Source organism: Rissa tridactyla, chromosome 5, assembly GCF_028500815.1.
Source record: "Rissa tridactyla isolate bRisTri1 chromosome 5, bRisTri1.patW.cur.20221130, whole genome shotgun sequence".
NCBI classification, from domain to species: Eukaryota; Metazoa; Chordata; class Aves; order Charadriiformes; family Laridae; genus Rissa; species Rissa tridactyla.
Genome location: NC_071470.1, coordinates 57,014,603 through 57,027,928, shown reverse-complemented (window position 1 = coordinate 57,027,928; position 13,326 = coordinate 57,014,603). Strand labels below are relative to the sequence as shown.

The 13,326-nt window shown below is 36.8% G+C and overlaps 1 protein-coding gene across 2 annotated transcripts in view; it reads left to right on the top strand.

Moving 5' to 3' along the window:
• The window catches only part of PAPSS1 (3'-phosphoadenosine 5'-phosphosulfate synthase 1), a 46,680-nt gene that overhangs the window by 24,626 nt on the left and 8,728 nt on the right, over positions 1-13,326 (top strand). For both annotated transcript variants that reach the window (XM_054203316.1, XM_054203317.1), the window contains exons 7-11: positions 1,041-1,152; positions 4,235-4,440; positions 6,728-6,863; positions 8,245-8,513; positions 12,454-12,683. In XM_054203316.1, the coding sequence (XP_054059291.1) occupies positions 1,041-1,152; positions 4,235-4,440; positions 6,728-6,863; positions 8,245-8,513; positions 12,454-12,683 (953 nt within the window). The remainder of the gene's footprint in view (positions 1-1,040; positions 1,153-4,234; positions 4,441-6,727; positions 6,864-8,244; positions 8,514-12,453; positions 12,684-13,326) is intronic.

The following is a 13,326-nucleotide window of genomic DNA, read 5'->3' as shown; positions in this document are numbered from 1 at the left end:
AAATCTGCCTACCCTTCTACTAATAAATTTTAATACTTCCTTTCACTGCATCTAACTAGATTCCTTTCACATATGTGTCTGTAAAACTGTTTATTGCTTTGATGATGAATAAATATTTAGGTCACCATTATTAAATTTTTATAGTGTCCCATTCTAAATTGCTCCCTATCTAGAAAAACAAATCCTTTCCCCTTCCATTCCTAACCAGAGGTTTGTTAAATATCAAGCAAGTATATAACATAACCTTGGGAAGACAATGTGTTGTACTTGCCTCAGCATAAATTAAACAGTGTAATAAAATTAGTCATGCTCTTTGCAGAAGAGATTTGCACAAGCAAAGCCTGTCCTTGTCAAAGACTTGACCAAGTCTTAGTAATGCACTTGCAGAAATAATAGAGGCCACACACTAAGTCATAATGTGACTGTTTAAATACTAAGGAAGGAAATTCTCTGTGAGCTGATACCTCTTAAACTAAAATAAGTACTGGTCTCAAGAGAGTTTTACTTATGAATTGTCTCACTAATTTCTGCAATAAAAATTTTCTTTCTAATCTGTTTTAAGATTAGACCTCTTAATTTCCACCCCCACAATTCTGATATTTTTGTCGTAATTGTACGTGTTTTTCTTATTTTTTCTTTTTTTTTTTAACCTCTTGGTTATCTTTGTTAAAAAAATAAATGCAAGCGGGACTCTTAATTCTGTTAGGTGGAACTTTATCAAACTTTTAGAAATAAAGTTTATTGCGGTTTTTTTTGTTTGTTTAGTGTTTTTTTTGTTTTTTAACACAAGGAAATTGATCTAGTGTAAGGACTTGAAAATAGCCAAAAATATGAACAGTGAGGAACAAGTTGTTCTTTTTTTCTTACTTGTAGAAACTTTGAATTCTTTGTGATTAAAAACTGTAACACTGAGAAACCTTTCATTTATCTTGTCCTGAATTTTATGGGTAAATCATGATCTGTTACGATTAATACCTGATGTCAGTCATTAAGCAACAACTTCTATCTGCTCTAAGTCTATTTCTCCATTTCTTTTCAAGGTGGATATGCAGTGGGTGCAAGTGCTAGCAGAAGGTTGGGCAACACCCTTGAATGGCTTTATGAGAGAGAGAGAATACCTACAGTGCCTTCACTTTGACTGTCTCCTTGATGGTAGGGTGAAACTTACCATTTGTAAAACTGAGCAAACTAATCCTACTTCTAAAATATTGCTGATGCTTTGCTTAGTGGTGTTGTGGTAACACGTTACCAGGCTTTTGCACAACCTGGGGTAAGAGAATAGGATATTATAATCAGTTTTATACTTGATGGTTTTATTCTCTTTATACCTACGGTCGTGTTACAGTTTGAATGTCTTGTCTTTTTGCCTGTACAAACAATGTATTTAAAAAGTTTTCATTTTTTGAAAACACTTCAACCTAAAATCCATGCTTCTAATTTGTTTTGAAGAAATTGATTTTACGATTCAGAATTGCAATTTAATTGCTGTTTAACTCTGTGTGCCAAAAGATTTGTTCTGTAATAGTAACCAAGAAAAGGACAACAAACTGACTTGAATGCTGGAGCTATTGCAAGTATGAAATCAGAATTGGAGGAGGTGGCTTGAGTATGGACAATTGTCACATGTAATTGAATTACTATGACTAAGTATTTATCCTGTGATGATTTAAACTAACATATTTTATTTTGCCTTACCAGTTGGCTAAGAGCAAGCATTAGTTAAGGTAGTCAACAAGTGATAACGTCTGCAGGTTTTGGAATTTGATTGTGATCCTTTGTAATTTTTCACTTATTCCTCTTCGAAGGCTCTGTTTTACTCCAGCCTTTTAGGGTTTTTTTTGCATCCTCTCTGTGAAAGAGAGATAGTAAAAATTCCTGTCTCCACACTTCCACTTCCTTCTGCATTACTCCTCTCTTGCTGGAGACCAAATAGCAAGAAAAAAAAGAGTCACTTGTCTTTTGATTCTATGATGCAGACATCTGTTGTCCCTCTTATATTTTCTAGTTCCCTTTTCTATAAGTCTCAGATACTATCCTAGGCAACATAATGCCATCCTGTTATTTTGCAGTATCTAGAGTTTGCAGTACCATTTTGGACTGCTAGTTTTGTTTTCATGCCTTCTGTGTGTCCATCCAGGTGAAACATACTCTGCAGATGGCATGCTGTGCATTCAACTGCTAAAATAGCTTTTAGCTCCTTATTCTGCCTTGTAGTCTTGTGTAAATCAGAATTTTTATGAGGCTTTTAAGACCTTGTGTAGGTGACTGTTTCAGATATGGCAATATTACAAGTTTTTAAACTACTCTTGCAATTATTTTTAGTACCTCATTTATGCTATACAAAATATGAGTAATGAAAAATAATGAATAACTTAGTGATGGAAAAAAATTTCAGTCCTAAACTTGAATAGAACAGTTGTGTTCGGCTAGATGCTACCATACTTCCTCCTCTTAGATATCTATTGCAACATTTACGTATGAGAACCTTTTTAGAAAAATGTGATTGCCTTAAAGCTATCTTGCTACTTGAAGCAGTGACAATGGTTAAGTCAAAGCAACATCCTGAAAGTTTCCTCCCTGGTTGGTGTGTTAGTTCTGGAGTCTCACAGCAGCAGTCATTTTCCAGGGTTTTGATTTTCAAGAGAGCAAAATTGTTTAATACCTGCAATGCATCCCATCCTTTGGGCTCTAAATGCAATGTTCATACTGATTGACTTCTACATTATGGAGATCAGTGCAGGTGTGTTGATATTCTCACTTTAAAGCTTAAGTTATCTGAAATAGTCTCAAGCTGACTCTGCTCATCTGTGACTTAAGAAACTCACTCTACTACCTTGCCTCAGTTTCTCATTTGTACAGCGGCTGAAGACGGATGTCAAAGATATTATTTATTTATTATTGATCACTGACAAAATTTTAATAATCAACAGGTTTGAGATCTCTTCCCAGTTTGAAATATTTATTTACTTGTTCAGACAGGAAAAGGATTTTTTAAATTATGAAGTTAGGGGTGGCAAATCACCTTCTCTGTGACTGTTGCCACGGTCAATTTTATGACCTAGTTGCTTTAAAAATAACTCTGAGCACTATGACTGAACTTAGGACATGATGTGCAGCATACTTTTCATTTTGCATTATGAAGGAAGGGGGGGCCTATTTTTCTCTTAAACTTTTAATCCAGCTTCATAATTTTTAACTTCCTACCACACTTGAGGTAAAATTGAGAGAAGGTTATAAAAAATGTGTTGCTCAAATGACAGGGAAATCAGCCTTATTTAGAGTATTGGCCCCACTAAAGCCAACAGCAAAACCCCCTATTAACTTCATGACTTTTCTCCTGGAGACCACCCAAAAGTTTTGCGCTCTTTCGGCAAGTGTATGCTCATTAGAATTCAAACTTTGTATGAGATTTACGGTATTTACTCCACTGGGGTTTCTCAAGTCTCACTGTTGTGGTCAAGAAAAACAAGACTTCCAGCAGCTAGCAGTGAAGTAAATGCTTAAAAATGAGGACCACACATAGCCTTAAAATTCAGATACATTGGTTTAGTTTTAGAAGTAAAGTAGCTGGTAAGTTTTCAACTGAATAAACCACAAAATGTCTGCCTGGCTCAGCTTTTTTTTCTGAAATATATATGCTTGAATCTGAATACAGTTTTAAGTAAACAGCAAAGTCACCTTTTGAAGTAGTTGAATTATATATGCTAACTGCTTGGGTACATTTAGCTGCGTCTATTGCAGTGAGCTCTTCTTATGGACTGAAAGTACGGCTACTGAGAATGCTATTTCCTTTTTACTCATTATCCACTCCAGTAGCAATATTGCCTAATATTCCTAATATTTTAGATAATATTTTTAAAAATGTCAGTTGTGTATTTCTGCTTACTATATAGCTTCTTGAACAAGGTATTCATTTGAGATCCTGAAAAAGTAGTATCCTCACAGTCTAAATACTAAATATAGTGTGCAGCTGTAAGTACTTGCTATTTTCAGTACTGTCTTTGCTCTTCCTCAAACCTCAGTGCTTGCACATTTTTATAGCATGTGTATCCTATGCAGGATTTCATTCTAAAAGTTGCTTTTAACCCCTGTTAAAATAAGTACTTGAGCTATCTGTTGTGTGATACACTTACAGCCTGGACTGTAACTTGTTAGGAGGGCAGATTTTCATAGTATCATTAATGACCATTACCAAGGATAAGGGCTTTTTTTTTTTTTTTCCTTCATTCCACAGGGGGAGTTATTAATCTGTCAGTTCCTATAGTGCTAACGGCTACTCAAGAAGACAAAGACAGACTGGATGGGTGTACAGCAATTGCACTGGTATTTGAAGGTCGCCGCGTGGCCATTCTCCGTAATCCCGAATTCTATGAGCACAGGAAAGAGGAACGCTGTGCTAGGCAATGGGGAACAACATGCAAGGAACATCCCTATATCAAGGTGTGTGTCCAAATCTAGTCCTATTAGCTGTATTGTTTGTGGAGCTGCATATTAAGTGAAGTTGACGTCTGCGACTGGTGTATTTTGACAGCAAAACCACTTTGAGAACTAATTAAAACATTTGAGCAGAAACAAAGGTTTTTTTTTTTTTGTTCGATGCAGCTGTTGAATAGTCTGCACTTAGTGTGAAAATCTAATGTCAATATGTACACATGAAATTAATTTAGGATGTACTGTAGAATCTGTGCTACAGAAGAGGGGTCTTTGCCTTCTAGTGTGTCTAGGAAGCACATCCCTCGGTGTAGCCAGATGGATCATCAAAGCTCCTTAATCAGCGGATATATACATTGTGAAGGCAAGAAAACTTCTATTCTGCCTGTGTGTGGAGCATGTGAGAACTGCCTGGTTTAGATGCTTTTGAAATAGGCCCCGTTCCTGGAGAGTTCATCATTTAACTCTCTGGGGAGTTATTTCCTATCCATTGTGTTCAGTATGTTTTATTATCTTGACCTTATGTGTACGTCATACTGAAATATTCTAATTGTAACATACTCATTGCAATGCTGTGTTTGGTTTTGCAAGCTGATGTAATTGTTGCATCTTAGCTCTGCAGAGCAAAAATATGTTTCCTTCCCCATTTTTCTCTATAGTATCTTTTTGTTGACAACTATGCCTTAAAATCAGATAAAAAGAAATCAAATAAACCTCAAATTATGAACTTGCTCTTAAAAAGGGAAAGCCTTTGAAGTGTCCTAAAAGTATCTGTAGGACTAATAGTTATATGTATGTGAAAAGTATGGATTTTTTGACTTCTTCATTTTATTAATGTGTAAACAATTATTTTATTAATGTGTAATGTCATCCTTTCACTGACTGAAGTTGTTTTCAGGAGTAATATCTGAAAAAGGACATCTCCTGCTAGATACAAGTAACAGTAGTCTGGAAGATTTTCAAAGCCCTTGATGTGTTCTGTATTGATGAATGCAAGATTACCTCTTTATTGAAAACTTAACCCAAATTTAAGAAATTCTAAGAAAATCTCGCACAGACAAGACTTGAATGACTTATTATAATGCACGAGCAATTACAGAACGACATGGCTGAAACTAATGTAGAAGATGAGGAGCTATGTTCTTATGTCTGTACTGAGTGTATAGTAGTATCATGACAGTATATGTATGTGCGCATAGTAGTATCATGACAGCACATGAATCTGGTGGCCTTTCTAAATGAATCAGAAATCTTTGGGTGCCTGATTGTTACTGTAGTGCAGAGTTTTCTCATCTTCATATCTTTATCACACCTTCCCCCCACCTTGGTAAGATGTCAGTCTGGCATTTTCTTTGGGAAGGGGGTGGTGACTGTAGCATGATTCAGTTCTACTAGGTCATCTATCTCAAAGCAAAAATAAATTGAAAAATCCAGACTTAATTTTAACATCTTGGCTGTGAATTTAGTATGCAATGTCTTACGTTACATCATTATTTGTTGTCATCTTTAAAATAAGTAAGGATAAAAAATTATCAGAAATGTGTATGAAACTTGGAAGTTTTTTGTGGTTCCATCTTCAAAAGCAAATGCATTCTCAGAAATTAACAATTTCTAAGTGATTTCTATGGCCATTGCTAGAGTATCTTAAGCAGCTTGCTATAATTATTTTTTTATTAAGGGTGAGGTGATATTTGAAGATATCAAAAGAATCCTAGTGAGTGTGCAATATATGTTACCTTGGTAAAGTGTTGCTGTGAAACAAATCCAAAAGCTATCCTACTTCAAAGATTCTGATTTTATTTGTAAGTTAATGTGAGTGAGTAGTTAATAGAACTGTTTTATTTGTTACTTTATTGCTGACCTGAATCTTGTAAACTGCAAGGAGATATTGCAACTGCATTTGCTTTGACCAACAGCTATGAAGTGTCTAACTTCATTGTACTTAATATATTAGGCTTTCCAGCCACTATCTCTTTTTGTCATGTAATAATAATGTTGGTTAAGAATACTGGCTACTTGCATTTCTATATGTTAAAAAAATCCTTTATTTTGACAGAAAGGCATATGCCTACTGAAGATTTGTGCATCTCCTGCACCGTGGTATAATGTGTCTGGACTATGTACCAGTGATTTTTTTTTTATTTTTTTTTAAACATTGATACTTGACTTGAGAATGACAGATAAAATTAACCCAGAACTCTTCCCTTGGTAAAGATGTGTCTCCATTGCAATGCTCTAGATGCTCAGGAGAAGCTGACAACCAATCCTAACAAGGATTTTTTTTTTCTTTTTTTAGATGGTCATGGAGCAAGGGAACTGGCTTGTAGGTGGAGATCTACAGGTCCTTGATCGTATTTATTGGAATGATGGACTTGATCAATACCGTCTCACTCCAGCTGAACTACGGCAAAAATTCAAGGAAATGAATGCCGGTGAGTAAATTTTTCTTCTTCTGTTTCTTCCTGCAGATTTATCCAAATGTCTGCTGCCTCAATACCACAGGGGCTAGCATTGTTTCAAGGATGAAGATTTTTTTAATGCTCTCTTAGGTGGCATTCTTTGCCTTTTATTGGTATTAATTTTTATTATCTTGGGCATTGTATTGCCTAAATACATGATAGAAGCTGGTAATGCCTGAGGTTCTGAATTTTATCTTTCCATGCGCACTAGACATGTTACTAATGTAAGAAAAGACAATATAAATTTGTCAGAACATGATTGAAAAATTATCAGGTTTGACTAAACCACAGAAGTATAGTTGAGTGCTGAGCTTTCATGCTCTTCTATTTTTAGGTGTGTTCTATGCTGCTTGTGGGGAGCAAAACTTATGACAGCAATGCAAGTAGATTGATGCAAAGTGGAATCTATCACAGTTAAACATTGTGAGCTAACTGCTAGCTTTATATTGCAGAAGGAACAAAACAGTTTTTTTCACAAAAGCAGTTGTGTTAGGCAGATAACTAAGAGGTAGAGCAATAAAGCAGGGAAAGCTCAGGGAAAAATCAAACATACTGCCTTGTAGCAGCGGCTGGCAGGCAGCTGCTAAACACTTCTAGACACGAGGGAAGAGATTAACATCAAGAACGCAAACAGAGATTGGTCCTGAGCTCCTGTCTCTTTTCAGTGCGGTCAGTATTTCCAGGATCTGCAATTTTGAGATACCAGTCTTTGTTTTAGCTACCCTAGTTATGGTGATTTTGCTGTCTTGCAGGTTACCTTACTTTATTTTAATTTGCAGAAGGGAGAAATCCTGGTTGTGTCAGGGTTTTTTGACAAAGGGTTTGTAATACTTTGGAATAGCAGTTAGCCTTGCTTTGTTCTTACTGTGTGTAAACTCTACTAAGCTGTTTAGGTGAACGAAACTTATTAAGGCACATTAAATCCCATTTTATTTGTTCTGTTGCAAACATGACCATTTGTTCTCCTGATAATACATTGAGCCTTTAAGACAGATAGCATAATTTTATTTCCTCTTAGAATTTAACTTTATATTATGTGCTCATGCAAGTGAAAAATCCAAAGAGAAGATTACAGCTGTTGGAGAAACTAGAATAATTCTGCAGAAATCTCAAAAATTAAGGAAGCTGATTTATGTTTTTTTAGTATGGTTGTTTTTTATTCGTTTTGCTTATTGAGTACAATGGTTTTATAATAAATCATAATCCTTTAATGACCTGTTACTACTGCTATTATACTGGTTCAATAGGGTTCAGAGGAAAGATTGTACTGTTTAAAGATTTTTCTATAGTTGTACAACTCCTGATAAAATAGCTTGCTTTCATTATATTTTTGGTTTGTTTTTTTTCTCCATAGATGCTGTCTTTGCATTCCAGTTACGCAACCCGGTGCACAATGGGCATGCTCTTTTAATGCAAGATACTCATAAGCAGCTTTTGGAACGTGGCTACCGGCGCCCAGTTTTACTCTTGCATCCACTTGGAGGCTGGACAAAAGAGGATGATGTTCCTCTCATGTGGCGCATGAAGCAACATGCTGCAGTACTGGAGGAAGGGATCTTGAATCCAGAAACTACAGTGGTGGCTATATTCCCTTCCCCTATGATGTATGCTGGACCAACTGAGGTAAATACATCAAAAGTTTTAAACAAAACGCTGAAGTATTTTGTACTATACCTGATGTTTGTGCATTGTGTTTTTTTTAATGGAGAGAGGAGACTAATTTTCCTTGTGAAACCAGACCATAAAACTTCCCTTTGTCATCAACCGAAACATTCTTCTATGAAGAAACTTCTGTATTGGAGGATTTTGCTGGAAATGGTGGGAGACAATATTGGATTTATGGGCTCCTTTTTTTATAGTTGTAAGGGTATGATAATGAATTAATTTTGCCTCCTTTTTTACAGCATTTTTCAGAAGGAATTACGAGATCTGTTAACATACCAAATAGTTGTCCTGAATGTTACAATACTTAAGTTTTATGACTGTTAAGCAAAAAGTTTGTATGTTGGAGGGCTATACACAAATTAGAAAAAAGAAAGTCTTTGTTTGGTTTTTGGCAAACTTAATTCAGAGAGAATTGTTTAAAGGCTTTTGTATGAAATAATTCTTTGGCCACACTTTATTTAGAAGCCAGGTCTTGGTTTGGAATCCCTAGAGGTTTGTGGGAAGCAGCAAAGAGAATAAATGCTCTCATTTGAGGGCAATTCCTTTAGGGGATATTGGCTCTCCAGCTCATTACTTCCCCCCCCCCCCCCCCCCCCTCTCATCCCTCAATTAGTCACAGGAAACTCAAATTCTGACCAGGCTCAAGAGGTTAACTCTGTGGTAGCTTTTTGATAGATAGGAGATCTCACCAGTGGAATTAAATTCGACAGGTGTCGCTTATTTCTGCTGTCTACTTGACTGATCAAACAGCTTACACTGCCTTTCAGTCCAGAAAAAACTGTTGTCCAGATCTAGTTGAGGCATGTGAGTGAGTTACTGTAGGGAATCTTGTACTGCTCCCCATGGACCTGTTGTGAGAATTAACAGAAATCTACTTCAGTCTTGTATTCATGAGCATATGAGGAGATACAAAATCCACAATCCTTATTCATCACACATCGTCTCTGCTGCTTCTTCCTTTTCAGGGGGAGGACTCCTCACAGTCTTCCTCTGCTCCAGTGTGGGATCCCTCCCACAGGAGACAGTCCTTCATGAACTTCTCCAACATGAGTCCTTCCCACGGGCTACAGTTCTTCATGAACTGCTCCAGCGAGGGCCCTTTCTGTGGGGTGCAGTCCTTCAGGAACAGACTGCTCCATTGTTGTTCCCCCACAGGGTCACAGCCACCTTCAGGTGCATCCACTGCTTCAGCGTGGGGTCCTCCATGGGCTGCAGATGGATATCTGCTCCACCATGGACCTCCATGGGCTGCAGGGGGACAGCCTGCCTCACCATGGTCTTTACCATGGGCTGTAGGAGAATCTCCGCTCCAATGCCTGGAGCACCTCCTCCTTCACTGACCTTGGTGTCTGCAGAGTTTGCAGAGTTGTTTCTGTCATATATTCTCTCCCTTTTCTCTAGCTGTAGTTGCTGTTGCGGAGCTTTTTCCTTTTTTTTTTTTTTTTTCCGCCCCCCCCCCCCCTTCACCCTTCTTAAATATGTTATCACAGAGGTGCTGCCACCATCACTGGTGGGTTCAGCCTTGGACAGCAATGGGTCCCTCTTGGAGCCGGCTGGTGTTGGCTCTATCAGACATAGGGGAAGCTTCTAGTAGCTTCTCAAAGAAACCACCCCTGTAGTTCCCCTGATACCAAAACCTTGCCATGCAAACACAATACATAAATATTAGTATTATTAATATACATTAATACTGTTAATATAAATTAATATAAATATTAAAGTTATTAGCATAGCTATCAGCATGCAGATGCTTCCATAGCACCCTGTATGCTTGAATAGCAGTGGAATCTAGCATGTGTAGTATCTGGCAGTAGTCAAGATGAAAACTGATACCAATGGTATCCTTATAACTTGTGACTGGTTCCTAATTTTGTTATCTAACTACTGATTTACAGAACCCTGTCCATATTGACTGCAAAACTTCCTCCTTGAGTGGTTTCTATAACGATTAGTTATAGAACTAATGAGGAACTAACATTTAGTTACTACTTTGAGAAATCACTTTTGAGCTTCTTGCCTAAAGCTTATTAACAGAACAGCATGCACAGTGATGAAAATACGAAACACTGTGATTTGGTTTTATGTAAAGATATGCAGTAGGCGGATGCAAATTTTTAGTTGTAATGGAAGGAAAATTTATCCATCACATTGTTCATTTACTATAAGGTAGTGGCAGCAACTTTTGTCCTATGATTTGTGGGTTTTTTCCACTCCTGCTTCCCCTTCTTTTTTTTCCCTTTAGTGCTTGACAGATATTTTGACAGATGTTTGTTATTGTTCAACTTGCGAAGCTATTTTACACCATGTAGTTACTGGGTAGGCCCTTCCGTTTGTGTGAAGGTAAGGCTGCAGATATAAGAAAATCCTGCTATATACTTGCTGGTTTTTAAAACTCTTCTCTGAGTATCCTCTGGCAGATAGTAAGCTGTATAGATCATGTCACAATTCTTTTAGGGGAATGTTTCGCAGTATGAGAACATATTGTCATTTCCTGAAGTGGTGTGTCTTTGTTACCTAAAGTAATGTAATAGTTATTTTCCTTTTCCTGTACTGTACATTTAAATTTTCTATTGAAAATATTACATATAAAAATGAATAAAATTCACCAACAGTGCTATAACATAATAAGTCTAAAAACCGTTATAAATGTAACATATCTAACAGTCTGGGATCTAGTAAATACTGCAGTCTTTGGAAGAAAAAAAAAATCCTTTCACCGTATTTAAATACGATAATTTGAAAGAATTTCTTTGGTTCTAGGGTGTGGATGATTGAATAGTCTGTGTGCAGAATTTCCTTTGAAGTATCTTGGGTTTTGGTGGTGGGTTTGTTGGTGTGTGTGTTTTTTTTTTTTTTTTTTTTACACCTTCTGTAGTAAGTGATTTATAAGGAAAAAAGTAAAAATCAAGTTATGAAACCATTCATTTTGAAATGTGCAGCGAAATAATGTGGGAAAGCTGTTTGTCAATATTTACAGTACGTCAAATATTAGGTGGAAGGGGGTTGGTACATCTAGAACAAAAATTCAGTAAACCTGAAGTTTCTGATTTTGATGTTGGTTCCTCCCCAGTTCATACAGATGTGTTTAAATCAAATTATTTCAAAGTGATCAGGGCAGAAGTGACTAAATATTTACCAAAACTAGAGTTGCTTTATCAGTTTTCATCTTGGAAGCTTGTTGTATAAATAGGCAGTCTTAGCGCTCTGAAAGCCTCTTCCAAGCATTCATGTGCAGTATGTACCTAGTTTATATGTCTTTTGGGTCTTAACATTGCTGCACGCTGTGTATTAAAGTTCTGCCTCGGACAACATCCTTGCCACATGCACCAGGTGAACAAGCTGAGTATGGGTAATTTTTCTTTTTTAATATGTAGATAGGTTGATTAGATCACTTGTGAACATTGTGTTTAAGTAATGTATCTTGTCTTTTTTCCAAAGAGATGTTTGTCAACTATCTATTGGTCGGGGTGTCTTTTTAGAGAAATTACTATGACTAAAATAGAACAATATATGGCTAGATCCCACTAAGCTTCCCAAAGCAGTTGCTTTTGCGTTAATCTTCTTATATAAAAGGAAAGGGATGGAGGGTGACAATATCGGGAGGAACTGAGCCAAGAAATAGATGAGCTCCATCTTACTTGCCTTGATTATACTGTTCCAAACACTGTGTTAAAATAACTTTTTTAGCATCCTAATTTGCAAATTAAATGGCAGTAGTATATCTTTGCTGTAAGTTTGGTAGTGATTCACATAATTTATTCTTTGTTTTGTTGTGGCTCCATAGTAAAAATCATGTCTGATTACGGAAAAAGTGGTAATTATACAATGCATGCACACTTTAAGGATCATATTTTGATAATTTTCTTCTGTTAACTGTTTTTCCCTGTCTGTCTTCTAGGTTCAGTGGCACTGTAGATCACGGATGGTTGCAGGAGCTAACTTCTACATTGTAGGGCGAGATCCAGCAGGGATGCCACACCCTGACACTGGGAAAGATCTGTATGAACCAACCCATGGTGCCAAAGTGTTGACAATGGCTCCAGGCCTCCGAGCACTGGAAATTGTACCCTTCAGAGTTGCAGCTTATAATAAGAAAAAGAAGTGCATGGATTATTATGACTCTGATCAGTAAGTTGTATTTTTGTTTTAAGACTTTTTGAGCAATAGCTGCCTTATACCCCCCCCCCACATTAAAAAAAAAAAAAGTTTTAAATTAAATTCGTACTGCTCAAAGGTGGCAGTGTTTAGATCTCTTTAGATGCATCACGAATGCAACTTGACATCAGCATGATTTGGGTGCAGTTTCACAGCACAACTAACATGACCCAATTTTAGCTGCCACTGGAAAGTCCCCTTTTCCCTCCCAGGTGCTGAAATATGTTGGCACAAATTGCTAAATCCACAGAAAAATGTTATTATAATGGTAAGACTAGCTTTCTGATGGTTTATCTTTCTAAATATGTTTCTCAGCTGTCAGATATGCATCAGATATGATGGAAGACAAACAATGAGAGAGTGCAGCAGGGAGAAGATACTGGACAAGAGAGGGTGACAAATAGCTATTTGCTCTATTTAACAATAATGTAAAATGATGCCCTAAGTCCATTGTATGTGCCAGGGTTTTCATCTGGGAATTATTCTTTTTTTTTAAATCCAGTTACAGGACAGGTAATTTCACCTTCTGCATGTTCCAATATTATTTTTCACTCATGTGGCATAGTGGAGTCCAAAACTCACTGCATGTGTTGCTGTGGTGCCAATGAGTGGGACT